At 45.3% G+C, this 20,890-nt stretch overlaps 1 protein-coding gene across 1 annotated transcript in view; it reads right to left on the bottom strand.

Moving 5' to 3' along the window:
- Positions 1-20,890, bottom strand: part of ADSS1 (adenylosuccinate synthase 1) — an 83,199-nt gene that overhangs the window by 32,731 nt on the left and 29,578 nt on the right. The window contains exon 2 of the mRNA XM_088473745.1: positions 8,687-8,789. Within this exon, the coding sequence (XP_088329871.1) occupies positions 8,687-8,789 (103 nt within the window). The remainder of the gene's footprint in view (positions 1-8,686; positions 8,790-20,890) is intronic.

Here is a 20,890-nt window from a genome sequence, read left to right as displayed (position 1 = left end):
GAACCGCTCCGAACATTGGGGATCCGAGTCCACCCGAACCCTGTTCGGGTGTTCACCGCCTGACTCGGATCCCCGTTCGGGGCCGAACGGCGGCCGCCTGATGTCGGATTCTCACTAGAGAATCCGACATCAGGTCTCCTCGCGTGTAGGGCAGAGCGCAGTGATAGCGCTCTGCCCTACACAGACACAGACACACAGCCGCCAGCGGCAGCTGTGTGTTTGTTACAGCAGCCAATGAGAGTCACACAGACTCTCATTGGCTGCTGCACGGAGGGAGCCGGCTGGAGCTCACACATGAGCTCCGTCTTCCGGCTCCCTCCTCAGCGTGTGACAGAGCGGACAGCGCGGGAGCGGGGAATCAGGTAAGTTTTATTTTTTTAATTTTTTTACTTGTCAAAGGTCCGGGGGCGCTACTGGGGGGGGGTCTGCTACTGGGGGGGGCTATACTACTTGGGGGGCCATACTACAGAGGGGCCTGCTACTGGGGGGGGGGCTATACTACTGGGGGGGGGTCTGCACTACTGGGGGGGGTCTGCTACTGGGGGGGGCAATACTACTGGGGGGGCCATACTACAGAGGGGCCTGCTACTGGGGGGGGCTATACTACTGGGGGGGGGTCTGCTACTGGGGGGGCCATACTACTGGGGGGGATCTGCACTATTGGGGGGCCATACTACAGAGGGGCCTGCTACTGGGGGGGGCTATACTACTGGGGGGGTCTGCACTACTGGGGGGGGTCTGCTACTGGGCGGGGCTATACTACTGGGGGGGCCATACTACAGAGGGGCCTGCTACTGGGGGGGGCTATACTACTGGGGGGGGTCTGCTACTGGGGGGGCCATACTACTGAGGGGCCTGCTGCTACTGGGGGGGCCATACTACTGGGGGGGGCTTACTACTACTGGGGGGGCTGCTACTGGGGCAGCCTACTACAGGGGGGGCCATACTACAGGGGGGGCCCATACTACAGGGGGGGCTACTACTGGGGCAGCCTACTACTGGGGGGGCCTGCTACTGGGGCAGCCTACTACTGGGGGAGCCATACTACTGGGGGGGCATACTACTGGGTGGCATGCTAATGGGGGGCATACTACTGGGGGGGCCTGCTAATGGGGGGCATACTACTGGGGGGGGCCTGCTAATGGGGGGCATACTACTGGGGGGCATTCTACTGGGGGCACTGCATAGTGGACCCTACCACTAAGGGGACTGCATAGGGGGCACCACTGCTGGGGGGACATTGTGTAAGGGACACCGCTACTGTGGGCATTGTGTAAAAGGGTCACTACTGTGGGCATTGTGTAAAAGGGGCACTACTGTGTGTCGTAACATAAATAAGAGACACTACTTTATGGTGTAATGTGAATCAGGCCCTATGTGCGGTGTAATGCTAATAAGATTGTGCACTGTGACTCCTAGGGCCGTAGCCCACTTTGTAAACAAGTACTATGACTCTGCTGGCCGTACCCCACTGGGTGGGTGCCCTACTTTTCATTTCTGCCACTGCTGTGTGGCAATGTGTCATAGATGTGCTTTATACTGTGGTGTCTGTGTCGTTGTGCCGCTGCTTTGTCGCTTAGTAACCAGTCAGCTCACTGCAACCTTTGGCCAATAATGTTGAAAACAATATTATAAGCTGTGATATGGTCTAAATTGACTGGAAATTAATGTTATTGAGGTTAATAATACTCTAGGAAGAAAAAAAAGACCAATTTATGTGATTTTAGCTTTTTTTGTAAATTTTTGTAAAAAAATCCAAATCCAAATCCAAATCCAAAGCCAGTCACCGCAGTTTGGCAAATCCAAATCCAAATCCAAAGCCGGACGACGAATTAGAACCAAATCCAAATCCGGCAAAAATGGTCCGGCGCAGATCCCTACTAAATAGCGAATGCCTGCTATTTTGAGTGACATGAGGAGGCGTATGTGGGTGGTAACAGGGGAAGGTGCTTGAAAACGGGGAGTGGAGATCCGAACGCAGGCGTGCTTAAAGGTCAAAACGGGCGTTTTATGGGTGTGTATAATTAATACAGCAGCGTCATTGACCACGTCACTGGGTTATTTTATAGTCAGAACTGCTCGCATGATTGCGGTAGGAAAAACCAACCACAAGAATAGCGAGCAGTTCATACGCTGGTCGATGTACTCGATTAATCTAATAAATAGCGGACATGACGTAGGATGCGAGCGGCCAGGGGGCGTAGTTTTCCAAAAAACGACTGCAAGTTTTGTTCGCTCGTTCAGACATAGAGGTGTGAACAGACCGCAAAGAGCGAATGGTTCATTTGAATAGCCACCCCTTTTTTCTGAACGAGCGAGCGCAAATAGCATCCGGCTCTGAATCAGGCCCTTAGGGCTCGATTTACTACAATCCACATATTGAATGCAGATTGTAGTGTGATATTAACGACTGAATTCGCATTGCGAATTCAGGCAATATCACAGGGATTTACTACAAATCCATTGCAGGGACAGAGCTTGCAAAAAAGCTCTGTCCCTGCGAATCCCATCCGCACACTAGTCACTGTATTTTCGGAAAAAATACTGTGACAAAGTGCCCGCACATACGCCAACCAGCCGTCGCTGCTACCCCCCCGGCACTAAGCCCCACCCCCTGTCACTAAGCCCCGCCCCTGTGATTGCAAACCTCCCCCGCGACCCCTCCCTCCTTTAATTACACTTACCTGTATGATCCGGGCCTCCGGTGATGTCTTCCATGTCCTCCGGTCAGGTGATATCCCATACTGCACTGTGACCCGATCACCTGATGACCGGGCCGCAGTGCACTATGGGAGACCAGCTGACCGGAGGGAGGACATTACCCAGAGCCCCGATCACCAGTCCCTGGAGTCAGGTAAGTTAATTTTTTTTTTACAATTTTATTTTTTTAGATTAATCAGTTTGCGGTCTGTTTAGACCACAAAGCTGATTACTGGTACCGACTCCCGGCTCTGCTCTCCCCATTAGAGCGGAGCAGGAGTCCGGTAACCGGGGGAGACCCTGGATAACGCCACCTCCAGGTGGCGTTATTATCACAGGGCTTTCCCTGGTATTTTTTCACAATTTATTTTTAGTAACTTTGGCCAGATCACACTTCCCATTACAATTATGGGAAATGCGATCTGCTTACTAAAACTAAGTGATACTTAGGGGTTGGAGTAGAATTTTACGAATTCTACTCCAATTGCCCTGTAATAACTATAGGTGATACTAAAATAATGTGAAAAGGGTGTGAAAACACCCTTTTTCACTTTATTTTAGTCAAAATAATGTTAATAAATACAGTCCTTAATCAGGTCAGTTTAAATAAAATAAAATATAAGTTTTCAGTATTTGTTTGTAACATGTTGTTTTACATTGAACCACTTGGTGTCACTATAACAAAATATTTTTACAAACTACATATACTGTATTTTATCACACATACAAAGCTGGCTTTATGGTGCATACACACGATCAGATTTTTCCTTCAGATATGAATGATAACGATTTAAAAATCGTTCAGTCGTTCATATCTGAAGGAAAATCGTTCATATCTGACATGCCTGAACGATGGACGATCAACGATGCGCGTTCCCGTTTGTCAGATAACGATATCTGACATCTGATGGGTTTGCAGTCAGACTTGGACGATTCCATTCATTTTAATGTAGTCAAAAATCGTTCAATCGTTCAAATCGTTCAAAACTTTGGTAAAATCGTTCAAATCGTTCAAATCGTTCATCTGACAAATCTGACAAATCTGACCGTGTGTATGCTCCATAATGGAGCGTACACACGGTCAGATTTGTCAGACTTGTCAGATTTGTCAGATGAACGACTGAACGATTAAACGATTTGAACGATTTGACCAAAGTTTTGAACGATTTGAACGATTGAACGATTTTTGACTGCATTAAAATGAATGGAATCGTCCAAGTCTGACTGCAAACCCATCAGATGTCAGATATCGTTATCTGACAAACGGGAACGCGCATCGTTGATCGTCCATCGTTCAGGCATGTCAGATATGAACGATTTTCCTTCAGATATGAACGACTGAACGATTTTTAAATCGTTATCGTCCATATCTGAAGAAAAAATCTGATCGTGTGTATGCACCATTAGAGAGACTGAAGCCATGGTTAGGAGTCGGACACCTCGAAGAAGCCCCACAGAGTATAACAATTGTACCTACTGTATCATAGATATATATATATATATATATATATACAGTGCCCTGTAAAAGTATTCACCCCCCTTTGCATTTTTCATGTTTTGTTGCCTCACATCCTGGAATTAAAATGGATTATTTGAAGGTGTGCATCATTTCAGTCACAGAACATGCCTACAACTGTGAAGCTGTGTTTTTTTTATATTGTGAATCAAACAACATTTAGGAAAACATAACAGAAAACTTCAGCGTGCATAACTATTCACCCCAATAAAGTCAGTACTTTGTTGAGCCACCTTTTGCGCCAATTACAGCTGCAAGTCGCTTTGGATAAGTCTCTATGAGCTTGCCACATCTTGCCCCTGGGATTTTTGCCCACTCCTCAAGGCAAAACTGCTCCAGCTCCTTCATGTTGGATGGTTTCCGCTTGTGAACAGCAATCTTCAAGTCTGACCACAGATTCTCAATTGGATTGAGACCTGGGCTGTGACTAGGCCATTCCAACACATTTATATGTTTCCCCTTAAACCACTCGAGTGTTGCTTTAGCAGTATGCTTCAGGTCATTGTCCTACTGGAAGATGAACCTCCGTCCCAGTCTGAAATCACAGGCAGACTGAAACAGGTTTTGCTCAAGAATATCCCTGTATTTAGCACCCTCCATCTTTCCCTCGACTTGAATCAGTTTCCCAGTCCCTGCTGCTGAAAAACATCCCCACAGCATGATGCTGCCACCACCATGTTTCACTGTGGGGATGGTGTTCTTGGGGTGATGGGATGTGTTGGGTTTGTGCCAGACATAGCGTTTTCCTTGGTGGCCGAAAAGTTCAATTTTAGTCTCATCTGACCAGAGTACCTTCCTCCATACATTTGGGGAGTCATCCACAAGCCTTTTGGCAAACTCAAATAGTGTCTTCTTATTTTTATTACTAAGTAATGGCTTTTTTCTGGCCACTGTTCCATAAAGCCCAGCTCTATGGAGTGTACGGCTTATTGTGTTCACATCCACAGATACAGCAGTCTCTGCTGTGGAACTCTGCAGCTCCTTCAGGGTTACCTTTGGTCTCTCTGCTGCCTCTCTGATTAATGTCTTCCTTGCCCGGTCTGTGAGTTTTGGTGGGCGGCCCTCTCTTGGCAGGTTTGTTGTGGTACCATGTTCTTTCCATTTGATGATGATGGATTTGATGGTGCTCCGGGGTGATCATCAAAGATTTGGATATTTTATTATAACCCAACCCAGAATTGTACTTCTCTACAACTTTGTCCCTGACTTGTTTGGAGAGTTCCTTGGTCTTCATGGTGTGATGCCTCTTGCTTAGTGGTGTTGCAGCCTCTGGGGCCTTTCAGAAAAGGTGTGTTTATACTGACAGATCATGTGACACTTAGATTTCACATAGGTGGACTTCATTTCACTAATTATGTGACTTCTGAAGGTAATTGGTTGCACCTGAACTTTTGAGGGGCTTCATACCAAAGGGGGTGATTACATACGCACATGCCAATTTTCAGAATTTTATTTATAAAGATTATGTTTTATATATATTTTCTCATTTCACTTCACCAAATTAGACTATTTTGTGCAGATCCATCACATAAAATTCAGATTAAAAAAATAAATAAATTACAGGTTGTAATGTAACAAAAAAGGTAAAAAGCCAAGGGGGTTGAATACTTTTACAAGGCACTGTATATATATATATATATATATATATATATATTTGTTACTTTGTATAAAAGACACTTACTGCTCAGTAATAAATAATTAAATAATATATACACACAGACTCACAGACACACACTGTGGGACTCATTCAGACGCAACGTGGCTGTAGCTGCCGGCCGCCGCAGAAACCTGATTTACTACCTTATGCTGATGTGAGATTCCGTTCAGCTAATGCGGTGGATCGTGCATCTGCAAGACGAAACACGCGCCGCCCACTGACTATACGCCAGCCGCAGCTACCGTCTTCATTAGTATCTGCACATGCAGCAGTCCCATGCCAGGTGCAAGAGATCCGTCAGGTACAGGCTTCCCTTCCCCGGATGCAGGGCTCAGAATCGCACTGAGCTGTAGATACACGCCCAGGACACTCCCACAAGATAGGACGGATAAGTGCGATTATCATTGTCGCCACCCAGATCCCACCCAGAAACACCCAATTTCACGGAAAGACAGACCTGGCCAGGTACCGACAGGTTCAGAATAGGACGGACATATGGAGAGATGTGTACACTAGCATCGCTGTAAGCAAACACTCTCCGTATGTGTCTGTGTATAGAGATCCACCCGACTCAGAATAATCCCCTGTATGTGCAACATACAGACACACAGATGAGAGCTGCACTACAGTACATGGTGGGTTAATATTAAACCTGAAGCATTTTCTGGGAGACACTTTTCAGGATATGAGGGTATGCTGCTCTGCTGCTATATTCATGTGCAGTGTTCAAATGTCAATATAATAATTGAATGATTACTACAGTATTGAATAATTTATTGTGTACAGATTCACAATGTTAACTAAAACATTTGTTTTCTACTTGGAAACACATTGGGCCTGATTCAGAGTTGGCGCAGTGTCTATGTCGGACGCTGATGTTTTCAGTCTTTGCATATGACCGAGTCGCACTGTGCATGTATCCCGATCAGTGGCGGCTCCAGAGGTGAGGCTGCAGCGCTGTCCAAAATTCAAATAGGGGAGCCCACACCAACTGCCACCCCAACTGCTGCCAAACATCACTGGCCGGGACTGACTGGCAGTTGGTGTGACTCCCCTATTTGAATTTTGGACTGTGCTGCAGCCCCACCTCTGGAACCGCCACTGATCCTGTTGATTATCGCTCTGAGACGCAGAACAAATTTGGACTCAGAGAGACTGATTTTCAGTGGACATTTCCCGGGTGGTAACAGTGGGGCGGCTAGCCAGATGCGCGCGTGTCGTGGACGTATTGCAGTCAGCGACTGCTTCTAAAGATACTGTTGCACTGACACAGGCGGCCATGTTCAGACAGAGATTCTTCGCCTCCATAGGCCTGGTGCAATCTCCGATGATGGGACTGATGTTGCTTTGTAGCAATCACAGCGACGGGTTACCGCCGCAGCGGGTAGGTGTCTCAGTAGTAAGACCATTGGCTGCGGCATGAGCATAAAGACGCAATCGCAGCTGCCACCGCGTCCCCCTTTCAATTAGGCCCATTCTTTTTTTTTTTTATACATGCATCTTTTTATGTCAAAAATGCTATTTTAGTTTAGTCAAACAAAGACAAGAACGCAGCGCCACCTAGTGTTTATCACGTCACATTGCAGTCACTGCCATACACCAGTAAAAGGTTTTACGGTGTGCTTGTGTGGGCGCTTCTAGGGTCAGAGCAAGCCTAAATGTGACTGTGAGTCTCCCTAATTAGAGCTCACAAGGGTAACAATAATGGCAGAAAAAGAGTGACACAAATAATTGGCGCTAGCCCAATAAACCATAAAAAAGATATTATTTATTAAACATGTAAATATGTGCACAGATAATTATGCACTGATCACCTAACAGATAATCTGGTGGATATGGGTACATAAAACATTGAACAATAGTAGGCAGAAATAATGTGCCAGAAATTATCATAAAAAGGCCTTAATAAAGAAGGCTAAGTTCTCCAGAACATGGAATCATAAAACAATGGTAAAACATAAGTCACATAAGTAAAAAGAAGGTCCTACCGCCAACTGTGAAAAGGAGCCGCAGGTGTTTAGGCAAAAAAAGCATGCAGAGACACCGGTACCCCTGCATGTGGCTCCTGGGCTTTACCAGTTGGGATACGTCCTTATTGCTGCATCAGGGGTCCGGGTAGCATGAGGTATGCAAACATGTTCCGAGACGCTTCCTGGTCTCTTCCTTAAGGCTGTGTCTTTTTCTGCCATTACTGCCATACACTGCCATGAATTTTAAACAGAGCATCTTTCTGACTCCATTGTGGGGGGATGTAGTCTGGAAGCCGACGGTCTAAAAGCCGACCGCCGGCTTCCAGACCACATAATCCCGGTAAGGGTTGAATGACAGGCGTCTAAATCTAGACGCCTGTAATTTTACCGACACTGGGAGACCGGTGCCTGGCATCCCGATCGAAGTGATGCCGGGCACCGCAGCGGACAGCCGCGCGGGGGGGTGGAGGGTTAGGTTTAGGGCTCCCAGGGGGGACTTAGGGTTAGGCACCCCCTCGGCAGGGTTAGGGTTAGGCTAGGGGGAAGGAGGGTAAGGGTTAGGCCCCCCCGGGGGACTTAGGTTTAGGCAGCGGGGAAGGGGGGGTTAGGTTTAGGTACTTAGAGGGGGGGTTAGGGTTAGGCACAGGGGGGGAGGTTTGGGTTAGGCACCCCTAAGGAGGGTTAGGGTTAGGGGGTTAGGTTAGTTAATACTTACCTTTAGGACGATCGGGATTTCCTCCTTTTGTTGCGGCCGGCGGTAATACATATCGCACCCATTGTGGGAGTGACAAAATGTACAATTCTATATATATAATAATATAGGTACTATAAGGATGCACTTACCAATAAAAGAGATTGCTTTAGCATTAATAATGCCACTTGGAAAGAGATGGAAATCATATTCTTTTCCTTCTACCACCACAGTATGTCCTGCGTTATTTCCTCCCTAATAGGATAAAAATATAAACAGCTGTTACTAATACTGTAAGTATAAGTAAGTATAAGTATAGAAATGAATATGGGAACGATTTCTCTCTCTCAGCATGATAAACACTTGTCATTGTATTTTTGGAGTGACGATCTGGTAGGGGCACATGCTAGGAGCTGTACTTCAGCCACAGATAAAGACACCTCGGGCAGTTACAGTATGAACACTGGTACATAGGCTAGCTGTATGTATGTACTTACATTTTATAAACCTGACTAGAAGAATGACATTTGGAATCTGATTGGTTGCTCTGGGTTATTTCACTGTTTCCAGCAAAGAAGTAGAGTTGCAAAGAAGAAATATTTTCAGGTGACCTTTTCCCCAGTTAATGAAACATCCCTCCTCCCCATTCAATGACACTGCTAAAGTTTAATAAACTTTTTGTTCATTGCCTATGCTGGGCACATACCTAATGTGAATCTGGCATTGGATATTTATATCAAAAGTAACGATCGACATTCAGCAGCATGTTGGCTTAGTGGTCAGACAAGGCGCTTTCCATGTAGAGTGTGTATGTTCTCCCAGAATATGAGTGGGTTTCCTCCAGGTGCTCTGGTTTCCACTCCAAACACATACTGGTAGGTTCATTTGCTTCTGTAAAAATGTGTGTATGTTTGTCCATGTGATAGGGAATATACTGTATAAGATCTACCGCATGTACTAAGCCTTGGAGAGAGATAAAGTGGATGGAGATAAAAAGTACCAACCAATCAGCTCCTAACTGTCACTTTACAGGCTGTGTTTAGAAAATGACAGTTAGGAGCTGATTGGTTGTTACTTTATAGGTTGTAAGCTCCATTAAATAGTCTCTGTAAAGTGCTGCATAATATGTGTGCGCTATATAAATATAACTGTTAATAAGAATAATAAATAGTGTCAGGAATTTGCCTTAACTGAATAAATCTGATATGGCCTCTATTACATAAAGTAAATAGTTTTTATACTCAATGCCTATCAAACATCCAACAAGATGTCATAGTGTAAGAGTCTAGTGTACTGACTTTGGGGTGGATTCTTGCTGGTAACTCAAGTGTCATCAGTCTACTGAATGGAAGGTGTAAAGGGTTTATGCTAGGGATGTGCGCCGTACCATTTTTGCCGGATTTGGATTTGGTTCTAATTCGTCGTCCGGCTTTGGATTTGGATTTGGATTTGCCAAACTGGGGTGACTGGCTTTGGATTTGGATTTGGATTTTTTTACAAAAATTGACAAAAAAAGCTAAAATCACATAAATTGGTCTTTTTTTTCTTCCTAGAGTATTATTAACCTCAATAACATTAATTTCCAGTCAATTTAGACTATATCACAGCTTATAATATTGTTTTCAACATTATTGGCCAAAGGTTGCAGTGAGCTGACTGGTTACCAAGCGACAAAGCAGCGGCACAACGACACAGACACCACAGTATAAAGCACATCTATGACACATTGCCACACAGCAGTGGCAGAAATGAAAAGTAGTGCACCCACCCAGTGGGTACGGCCAGCAGAGTCACAGTACTTGTTTACATAGTGGGCTACGGCCCAAGGAGTCACAGTGCACAATCTTATTCACATTACACCGCACATAGGGCCTGATTCACATTACACCATAAAGTAGTGTCTCTTATTTATGTTACGACACACAGTAGTGCCCCTTTTACACAATGCCCACAGTAGTGCCCCTTTTACACAATGCCCACAGTAGCGGTGTCCCTTACACAATGCCCCCAGCAGTGGTGCCCCCTATGCAGTCCCCTTAGTAGTAGGGTCCCCTATGCAGTGCCCCCAGTAGAATGCCCCCCAGTAGTATACCCCCATTAGAAGGCCCCCCCAGTAGTATGCTCCCCATTAGCATGCCACCCAGTAGTATGCCCCCCATTAGCAGGCCCCCCCAGTAGTATGCCCCCCATTAGCATGCCACCCAGTAGTATGCCCCCCAGTAGTATGGCCCCCCCAGTAGTAGGCCCCCCCAGTAGTAGGCTGCCCCAGTATTAGCCCCCCTGTAGTATGGCCCCCCCTGTAGTAGTAAGCCCCCCCAGTAGTATGCCCCCCAGTAGTAGTAAGCCCCCCCAGTAGTATGCCCCCCCAGTAGTATGGCCCCTCAGTAGTATGGCCCCCCCAGTAGCAGACCCCCCCAGTAGCAGACCACCCCCCAGTAGTAAGCCCCCCCCAGTAGTATAGCCCCTCAGTAGTATGGACCCCCAGTAGCAGACCCCCCCTAGTAGCAGACCCCCCCCAGTAGTATAGCCCCCTCCAGTAGTATAGCCACCCCCAGTAGCAGACCCCCCCAGTAGTATAGCCCCCCCCCCAGTAGCAGGCCCCCCCAGTAGTATGGACCCCCAGTAGCAGACCCCCCCCCCCAGTAGCGCCCCCGGCCCTTGTACAAGTAAAAAAAAAAAAAACTTACCTGTATCCCCGCTCCCGCGCCGTCCGCTCTGCTGTCACACGCTGAGGAGGGAGCCGGAAGACGGAGCTCATGTGTGAGCTCCAGCCGGCTCCCTCCGTGCAGCAGCCAATGAGAGTCTGTGTGGCTCTCATTGGCTGCCGTAACAAACACACAGCTGCCGCTGGCGGCTGTGTGCTTGTATCTGTGTAGGGCAGAGCGCTATCACAGCGCTCTGCCCTACACAATAGGAGCCCTGATGTTGGATTCTCTAGTGAGAATCCGACATCAGGCGGCCGCCGTTCGGCCCCGAACAGGGATCCGAGTCCGGCGGGGAACACCCGAACAGGGTTCGGGTGGACTCGGATCCCCAATGTTCGGAGCGGTTCGGATTCCACAGAATCCGAACCGCTCATCTCTAGTTTATACAAGCAACTCCCAAAAGGTATTCGAATGAAAGATCAACACCAAAAGGTCGACAGGCAATAGGTCAGCAGGGTCAAAAGGTCAACAGGTATAAAAGGTTGACAGAGACAAATGGTCTACACAAAAATAGTCGACACATATGTTTCCATGTTTTTTTTTCACAATTTTTAAGGTTAGGGTTAGGCACTTGGCGGAGGGTTAGTCTCCCAGAGGGGACAGTTAAGATTAGACACCAGCGGAAGGGTTAAGCGCTAGGGGGAGGGTTAGCGTGAGGATTAGGCTTACAGAAAGAAAAAAATGTTGATCATGTTTGTGTCTACCATTGTCCCTGTCAACCTTTTGTACCTGTCGACCTTTTTGCACTGTCGATCAATTGGCAGTTGACCATCTGGTGTCGAACTATTGGGTGCCTATCCACTGTTAATGTTTTCTACTGCACCCCTCCCAAAGGGGAACAGTTCCTGTAGCTACATAATAACATATATCTTTTACGTGAACAGCAAACCTGCTATTAAAAGGGACACCAGGCGCTTATTTATAGTATATGATTTGCAAACTACTTGTTTAGAAAGATGCTCCCACAGAGAGATAATGGGGCATTTATAAGATTAGGAGTAAATCCAGATATTTTTGGTAGTAGGAAATATGTCTTAACGGATTCTGAGGGGAAATACGTTGTAGAAAATACTTCCAGTGCCTACGAGGTATGATGAAGGCTGGTCATGCTTAACAAATGTCATTACTTTTTATAAGGTAATGATGTGAGGCCACATTGGCCGCTGTCACACTGAGGCTTTTGTTCTGGATTCCTTTTCAATCAACCCAATTAGAATTTATTGGCGGTTAAACATAATGGTCCCTTTGTTGGTTGGTAGCACCCTCCTTATCTCCCATTTGTATAACCTTTACCCCAAATTCTGCCAAACCTCACGTAATATTGGTAGTTGCCATCTTCTGATCTTTGATTGTGCATATGTCCTGTTCATGGGTATTCCCTCAGCTCCCCTCAGTGCTGTCCTTTCAGGTCTGGGAATTAATTAACCATTTGTCAGTTGTTGTCAATAATGATTTTGGGGGAGGGTTAGGCACTAAGGGGGGAGGGTTAGTTTAAGGGTGCAGGAAGGGGGAGATTCAGTTTAGGCATTAGGGGGGAAGGTTAGGTTTAGGCACCGGGGAGGGAGGTTTAGGGGTATGGTAGGGAGAGGAGGAGGGTTAGGATACTGACCAACAGGTGTCGGTATCCTAACCCTGTTGAGATGCCGGCATCGGGATTCTGACCGACGTATCCAACCCCTTTGGTCATCTCCAGTAAGCAACCAAGCTGAACTCTGGCTGCTCGAGTTCATTGAATACAGAGCAAGCAAAGCCAACTATGTTCATGGCATTTGCTTATGGTTAGCTGTCTGATTGGCAGTGTGAAGCAGCTGCAAAAGAGGCAGGGCCGTAACTAGGGCAGTGCGACCAGTGCCATGGCACAGGGCACCACAGGGCAGGGGGCGCTGCTTGGGCCTGTTAATTTTCCTGTTTATCATCCTTCTCTCCAGCCTCCCCTATCTCTTCCCTGGCCCTTCCCCATGAGGCCATGGCCCTTTTTCAGGTGCATTATCTTATGTCCCTATTTAAAAAATGGGGGGAGGGGGCGCCAATGCTCTCTCTGGCACAGGGCACCAAAAAGTCTAGTTACGGCTCTGAAAAGAAGTGCAGGTTACAGATATGTTCTGTATCAATGGAGTTTGGAAACAAGATGGGGCAATGCTCAACACCTTATATATTGTATGCTGTAAATGTGGTGTTGTATACATTTGGGGTTAGTAATCTTTTAATGCCTTACAAAGTCAAGCAATTGAAAAAGCATCCTGATATTTATCCCATTTGTAGTCCAATGACTCATGTTTTAGAATGAACTTTTAAGGAACGCTATTCAATATACTGTGGTAACTACAGATTCCTCTCTACGCAAAGATGGTGGGTATATGTCAGCATCTCCCTGTGGGGGAGATGTATCAAGCCTTGGAAATAGATAAAGTGGAGAAGTTGCCCAAGTCAACCAATTAGCTTCTGTCATTAACGAAATGACAGCAGCTGATTGGTTGCTGTGGGAAACTTCTCCACTTTCTCTCTCTCCAAGGTTTGATACATCTTCCTTACACTGTGGCCAGTAATCGGGATGCCAGAAAAGGTGAAGGGTGCACTACCACTAGTGCACTACCACTAGACCAGTGACATGCAACCTGTGGTTTTTGAGGTCCCATGATTGATACATATAAAATACAGAGAATTTTAATCCATCAGTTTTAGAGTAGAACAGAAAAAAAATGAAGGTTATCACTCCTCAATTAGCACAATCAGGGGGAATGGCAGTGCTAATGATCACATAGCAAGCATAGCTGACATGCTATTTTGTAACATTTCAAGGAGGAGATTTATCAAATCTTGGAGAGATCTAAAATAGATTAAGCTAAAGCACAGGTTCTCAAACTTGGTCCTCAGGACCCCAAACAGTGCATGTTTTCCATATCTCCTCACAGAATAACAAGTGAAATAATAAGCTCTATCTGTGGATTTTTTAAAATGTCTCAGTGAGTAATGAATACACCTGTGCACCTGCTGGGTGACCTGGAAAATGTGACCTGTGTGGGGTCCTGAGGACCGAGTTTGAGAACCACTGAGCTAAAGTAACCAAGCTATGGCAAACTCTTATATTACCTAAACATACTGGTAGAATGGTCCCAATTCTAGAATGCGCACAAGTTTTGTCCCATTTGTCCGGACTGTTGGGGGGTGAGTATCACTCTCCATTATAAAAGGGGGCTGTGAGTTGGGTAAACTTGGCGAAGATGGGTTATACTACCTAAATTGTTATACATTTTGCAGCATTCTACCTGCCTGTTTCCTTATTCTCCTTAATAGCCCACTATGTGACTTCTTTTATTTGGGAGAATAAGCAAGCTCGTATTGCATATAAAACCCTTGAGTCATCCCCGGGGGATGGTGGTTTGGAGCTTTCTGATTTGCAGTTGTATTACTTGGCCGCTGAGTTGGTGCATCTTTGGGACCGGGTTGCTGACTCAGAACATGGGTATGCATACTGGGCTCTGCTTCATCAGGCTGGTAGTCCGTTTAAACTGCTCCAGTTTTTACTTGCTACGTCCTCCCTACGGCATTGTTCTCCTATTTTGGTGCAGGCTCGTAGGGTATGGCAAGTAGCAGTTAAGATTTTGGATGATTTGGTTATTGATCCCTGCTCTCCTCTATAGGGTTATCCTTTTTATGAGCTTCTTTCTCTTTTGTGTTGGCCCCTCTGGTTGTCCCTGGGAGTGAGCACTGTGGGCCAATTGTACAGGACGGGTGTGCTCTGTTCCTATTCTCAGCTCAGGGGAGGATTTTGGTCATCTGAATAACATGTTTTTTTAGATACTTGCAGCTGCAACATGCTCAGTCGGGAGGTACCGTATCGGTTATCTATGAGTCCATACCTTGCTCTGCACACTTGCTTCTTAAAAGCAAATGTCCTATGTCTACTCCTAGATGTTGCACATTGTTACAGTCTCTCAGATTGCTTTGTGAATGTGACTTGTGCCCCTTGTTGGATGATGCTGGGCATTTGGTACTTGGTTCTACTCGTGTTGCTTCGATTTGCTTCGACGCGTGCCCGACTTCAGCAGATACAACTCTATATTCTGCACCAGGTCTATTGAACTCAAGTGCTTCTGCTTGGAGACGCATTACCATTACTAGACAATATGCTCCATGAGCAATATCGTCTAGTGTTTCACCTGCAGTGCCGGGCTCAATGTCGTTAATGTCATTGAGCATCCACACTGAATGATATCATTAACGATATCGTTCAGTGACGTAACTCTCCCTCATCCCCGTATTTGCAGAACCTGATGATATCGTCAGGTTGCCCTTCAAATGTGGGCAATGAAAGATGTCGTCAACGAACATCGGGAGCATGCATCGCTGGTCATTGATGACATACACACTGAAAGCTATTGCGGACGATGAACGATAACAATATCGTCTAGTGGATATGGATACACGCCTTAAGATGGGCAGTTGACCTCTACCTCACGTCTGAATAGTAACACTCCTGACGATGATTTCTGGCACATGCTCTAGTCTGGCCCGCACGTGTTGGAATTTTGGTCTGCTGTGGTACGCTGTATTGGTGAGGCTGGAATGGGGATTCTCCTCTATGACCCCACGTATCTGTATCTTTGGCCTAGGCCTATCTGATTTTTTAAATTCATATTTACAACTTTATGTTTATGTTTTCCTAAAATTAGTTAAGGTGCTTATAGCTCGGGATTGGAAGGCTCCACAGGCCCCTTCTCTTGCGTGAATTGGTTTGGTAAATTCTACTATTTCTTTCTCTGTTTGTGTTTTGTACTGTGTTTTTCTTAACAAAAATTCAATAAAAATTGAAAAGAGACTGTGAGCACCTGCCCCTGGTGTGTGCGCATAATGTAGCAATGTTTTAGGGGAGGGGGCTCCAGAGAGATATACAACTCCTCTGGGGAACATGGCATGTGATGTTCCATTGTGATGTGGCTACGCCCCCCGTATCACATGACCAAGTCCTTTTTCGATTATCAATTGTAAATGTTTGGAGGAATACCAACTCTTGCAGGCCAATATGCAGTTTGCAACCTTCCCTGTGACAACGCGAGTCCATCGGATGGCTGAAAGAGGAGTTGCTGATATGCAAGATAATATTTTAGTGTTTAATAAAAACTTTTAAATGAAAACACATGAATATTAACAAAACATGAAAAAAAAATCGATTGTTTTATAATACAAAAAGGTAAATTTTCATTAGTTTTGGGAAACTCACGAACTGAAAAACTGAAACTGTTACCATAAACTTGAGAAATTACTAAAAATGTTTTAACAAGAAAAATTATTTGGATAACTCTTTATTGTTTAATAACTCTGTTATTATTGAGCAGATATTGTTACCCAGAATGCAAAGCAGCATATAACTTTCCATTCTATAATGGCTCATGTAATGTAAAACCTGACCTTCTCGTACTGTATTTTTATTTTGCAAGGTGCTGGCCTGACCCCTAGGATACCCAAGGCAGGCTGCTGCTTTAAATAGCCACCACATTTGTCTAAGTTGGTATGAAATTCCATATGCACTGTCTGAAGGGAACAAGTCTGTCATTCTACATTATATTATACATTTGCACATTCGACTAAGAATTATTTCAAGAATTAAATATGTTAATGTGTTATAGTGTGGTCTACCAGGTCGACAATTGTAATGTCGTCAGTCGGCATGTCGACATGAAAATGCTGATAGGATTTCGACATTGTGAATGCAACAGGGTCTAAAAGTCAACATTTGACATGTCGTCATTCACTATGTCAACACTGACATAATGGCAACATGTCGACAGTATGCATGTCAATGGTGTGAATGTTGACCATACCAGAGCCGTAACTAGACTTTTTGGTGCCCTGTGCCAGAAAGAGCATTGGCGCCCCCCTGATTTTTCAAAGGGACATAATGCACCCAAAAAACAGCCATGGCCTCATGGGGAAGGGCCAGGGAAGAGATAAGAGAGGCCAGGAGATGCTGGGGATGAAATAAGAGGAAGCTACAAGCGAGAATGATAATAAACAGAAATTTGACAGGCCCAAACAGCACCCCCTGACCTGTGGTGCCCTGTGCGATGGCACCGGCCGCACTACCCTAGCTACGGCCCTGGACCATACTATCTAACGCTAATGAAGCCTGACCCTTACCATAACTGCAGCCTAACCCTAACGCTGATATGTTCGTAGTGTAGACATGCATAATATCGACATTTTGAACATGACGACATTAGGAACCTGTTGACATTATGAACATGTCAACATTCAGAACCATGCCAGTCTTTGTCCCACAAATGTTGGAAAGTACAGCAAACACTCTATCTTTTATGATCAAGTGCGGCATGTACTAACCTTGTGGTGCACATCCCGCCAGTCATCGCAAAATTACTAATCGCATATGGACTAACATACGCGATTAGTATCACAAAGGACAGCTCTTACGAAAAGAGCTGCCCTTTGCGAAGCTGCTGTCTCCGTGGGTCTCCGCGGCTCTCCTCCCCCTCCTAGCACTGGGAGCTTCCTGCTGGTGACCTCTGCAGGAAGTCCTGGAGGACCCAGGAGGAGTATGGGCTGGCACGCAGGAGGCTGAGGTAAGTGGAGGGACCGGCAGAGAGAGGTGCAGGGAGACGAGGTAGCGATGAAGCAGGAACAAGCGGATGCGGTCAGAAGCCCATAGGCTTCTATAAAGTAACGCCAAAAAACATGGCATTACCCTTCGCACTGAAAATAGGGCGGCTGGGGATTAGTACATATGAAAATGCGGTAAAAACCCTGTCTTTTTTCCTTTAGTACATCCCGGCCCAAGGCTCTGATGATGAGCTAAGTTTAATAGCCTGTAATTTGCGGTAGCGAGCGTAATTCCAGCAAGATAGTCAGATTTAAAGCACCAATTAGTTTAAAGGCAAAACTTTTGAGCTAATTGCCGCTTTAAATCTAGTGAATATCTCGCCAGAATTATTACATTTGGCCACATTTCTCTGTCAATTTACAACTGGCACAAGGTGCGAGTCTGGGGAGGGGCTTTACTGCAAATAGCAGGCAAAAATAGTTTATTTAAAAATAATATGTATTATAAATAAGGCGCAAATCTTACCAGAGGTTTGGGTTCAACACAGGAACCTACAGACCAACCATGAGTAATTCCCCAAACCATACTATGACAAAGGCAGTTCGCTCAATCAGCTTAGGCCTGGGGTGCCCTGGAGACGGGGACCCCTTTATTGGGATCCCCGGCCTGGGCTGACTAGCGGTCAGGAGTAATGTTTCGACTGGGGAACCCGGTTATAGGGATTCCCTGGCTGTGACATTACCCTGCCCCCCCCCCTAAAAAAGGGTCTGGTGCTGGTTGTGGAAATTACAGGGGAACCCTACGCATTTATTCCCCTGTAATTCCAGAACTAGGACCAGATCAGAGTCTGGTGCTGGTTGTGCTAAGTACAGGGGAACCCTACGCAATTTTTCCCTGTACTTACACAACCGGGACTGGCTATGAAAAGTCTTGGGCTGGTTGTGTATTTAGGTGGGGACCCCCACATAATTTTTTTTAAAACATTAACTCTTTACAAGCTTTTTACAGTACGATACATGCATGCATATCACTGATGTATGCATGTATCTGTGTCAAAACGAACTGCTCATGCTGAAAATGAAAGCATGAAGCAGTTCTATTCATTCGGAACTTTGAAGTTCGTTTTGGAGTGGGATTTGCTGTTTGATTTGGACATGAACATGCAAAATCGAACAGCAAATCCCTTCTTAAACTGAAACAAGATTAAATTGGAGTTGAAAATCGAAAGCAAAATCCATTCTTAGTAAATTTGAGATTTGTTCAGGGATTTTGCTGTTCAAGTTCAATTTGATCTCAGGAGATTTCAGAGATTCATAAAAATGAATCTCTAATCGAACTTTAGTAAATTTACCACCAATCCCATTTTATGTAAGCAGATCGCATTTCCCATACATGTAATGGGAAATGTGAACTGCTCAAATTTACTAAAATAAAATTGTAATAAAATAACAGGGGGAGCCCGGCGATAATAACAGCACTTGGAAATAGGGTTATTAGGGCTTTCCCCCATTTCATCAACTTCTGCTCTGCTCTGAAAGGCAGAGCAGAGCCAGGAGCCGGCGCCTGTGACCAGCCTTGTGTTTAAATAGACCACAGGCTGATCACTGTAAAAAAAACATATTAAAAGAAAAAAAAAAAACTTACCTGTACCCAGGGGACCGGTGATCCAGTAAGCTCCTCTGTGAGTCTGGTCAGCTGTTCGCCGGACTCATGCTTTGTGACCCCGGGACCTCAGTTAATAGCACAGAGAAGCTCACGATCACCGGTCCCTGGTACAGTCAGGTGCATAAATATTGGGACATTGACAGAATTTTCATATTTTGGCCTATATTCACCACCACAATGGCTTTGAAATTAAACAACCAAGATGTGCTTTAACTGCAGACTTTCAGATTTAATTTGAGGGTAATTACATCCAATTCAGGTGAACGGTGTAGGAATTACAACGGTTTCTATATGTGCCTCCCACTTTTTAAGGGGCCAAAAGTAATGGGACAAACTAAACAATCCTAAATCTAACTTTCACTTTTTAATACTTTGTTGCAAATCCTTTGCAGGCAATTACAGCCTGAAGTCTGGAACGCATAGACATCACCAGATGCTGGGTTTCATCCCTGGTGATGCTCTGCCAGGCCTCTACTGCAAATGTCTTCAGTTCCTGCTTGTTCTTGGGGCATTTTTCCTTCAGTTTTGTCTTCATCAAGTGAAATGCATGCTCAATCGGATTTAGGTCAGGGGATTGACTTGGCCATTGCATAACATTCCACTTTTTAGCCTTAAAAAACTCTTTGGTTGCTTCTGCAGTATGCTTCGGGTCACTGTCCATCTGCACTGTGAAGCGCTGTCCAATGAGTTCTGAAGCATTTGACTGAATATGAGCATATAATATTGCCCAAAACACTTCAGAATTCATTCTGCTGCTTTTGTTAGCAGTCACATCATCAATAAATACAAGGGAACCAGTTCCATTGGCAGCCATACATGCCCACGCCATGACACTACCACCACCATGCTTCACTGATTAGGTGGTATGTTTTGGATCATGAGTAGTTCCTTTCCTTCTCCATACTCTTCTCTTCCCATCACTCTGGTACAAGTTGATCTTTGTCTCATCTGTCCATAGGATGTTGTTCCAGAACTGTAATGGCTTTTTTAGATGTTGTTTGTCAAACTCTAATCTGGTCTTCCTGTTTTTGAGGCTCACCAATGGTTTACATCTTGTAGTGAACCCTCTATATTCACTCTTGTGAAGTCTTCTCTTGATTGCTGACTTTGACACATATACACCTACCTCCTGGAGAGTGTTCTTGATTTGGCCAACTGTTGTGAAGGGGTTTTTCTTCACCAGGGAAATAATTCTTCTGTCATCCACCACAGTTGTTTTCCGTGATCTTCCGGGTCTTTTGGTGTTGCTGAGCTCTCCGGTGTGTTCTCTCTTTTTAAGAATGTTCCAAACAGTTGATTTGGCCACACCTAATGTTTTTGCTATCTCTCTGATGGGTTTGTTTTGATTTTTCAGCCTAATGATGGCTTGCTTCATTGATAGTGACAGCTCTTTGGATCTCATATTGAGAGTCGACAGCAACTGATTCCAA

The sequence above is a fragment of the Taudactylus pleione genome, unplaced genomic scaffold (assembly GCF_031769625.1).
Source record: "Taudactylus pleione unplaced genomic scaffold, aTauple2 ptg000139l, whole genome shotgun sequence".
Taxonomy (NCBI): domain Eukaryota; kingdom Metazoa; phylum Chordata; class Amphibia; order Anura; family Myobatrachidae; genus Taudactylus; species Taudactylus pleione.
Note: the sequence above shows the minus strand (reverse complement) of the source record. Positions and strands in the feature narration are given on the sequence as shown.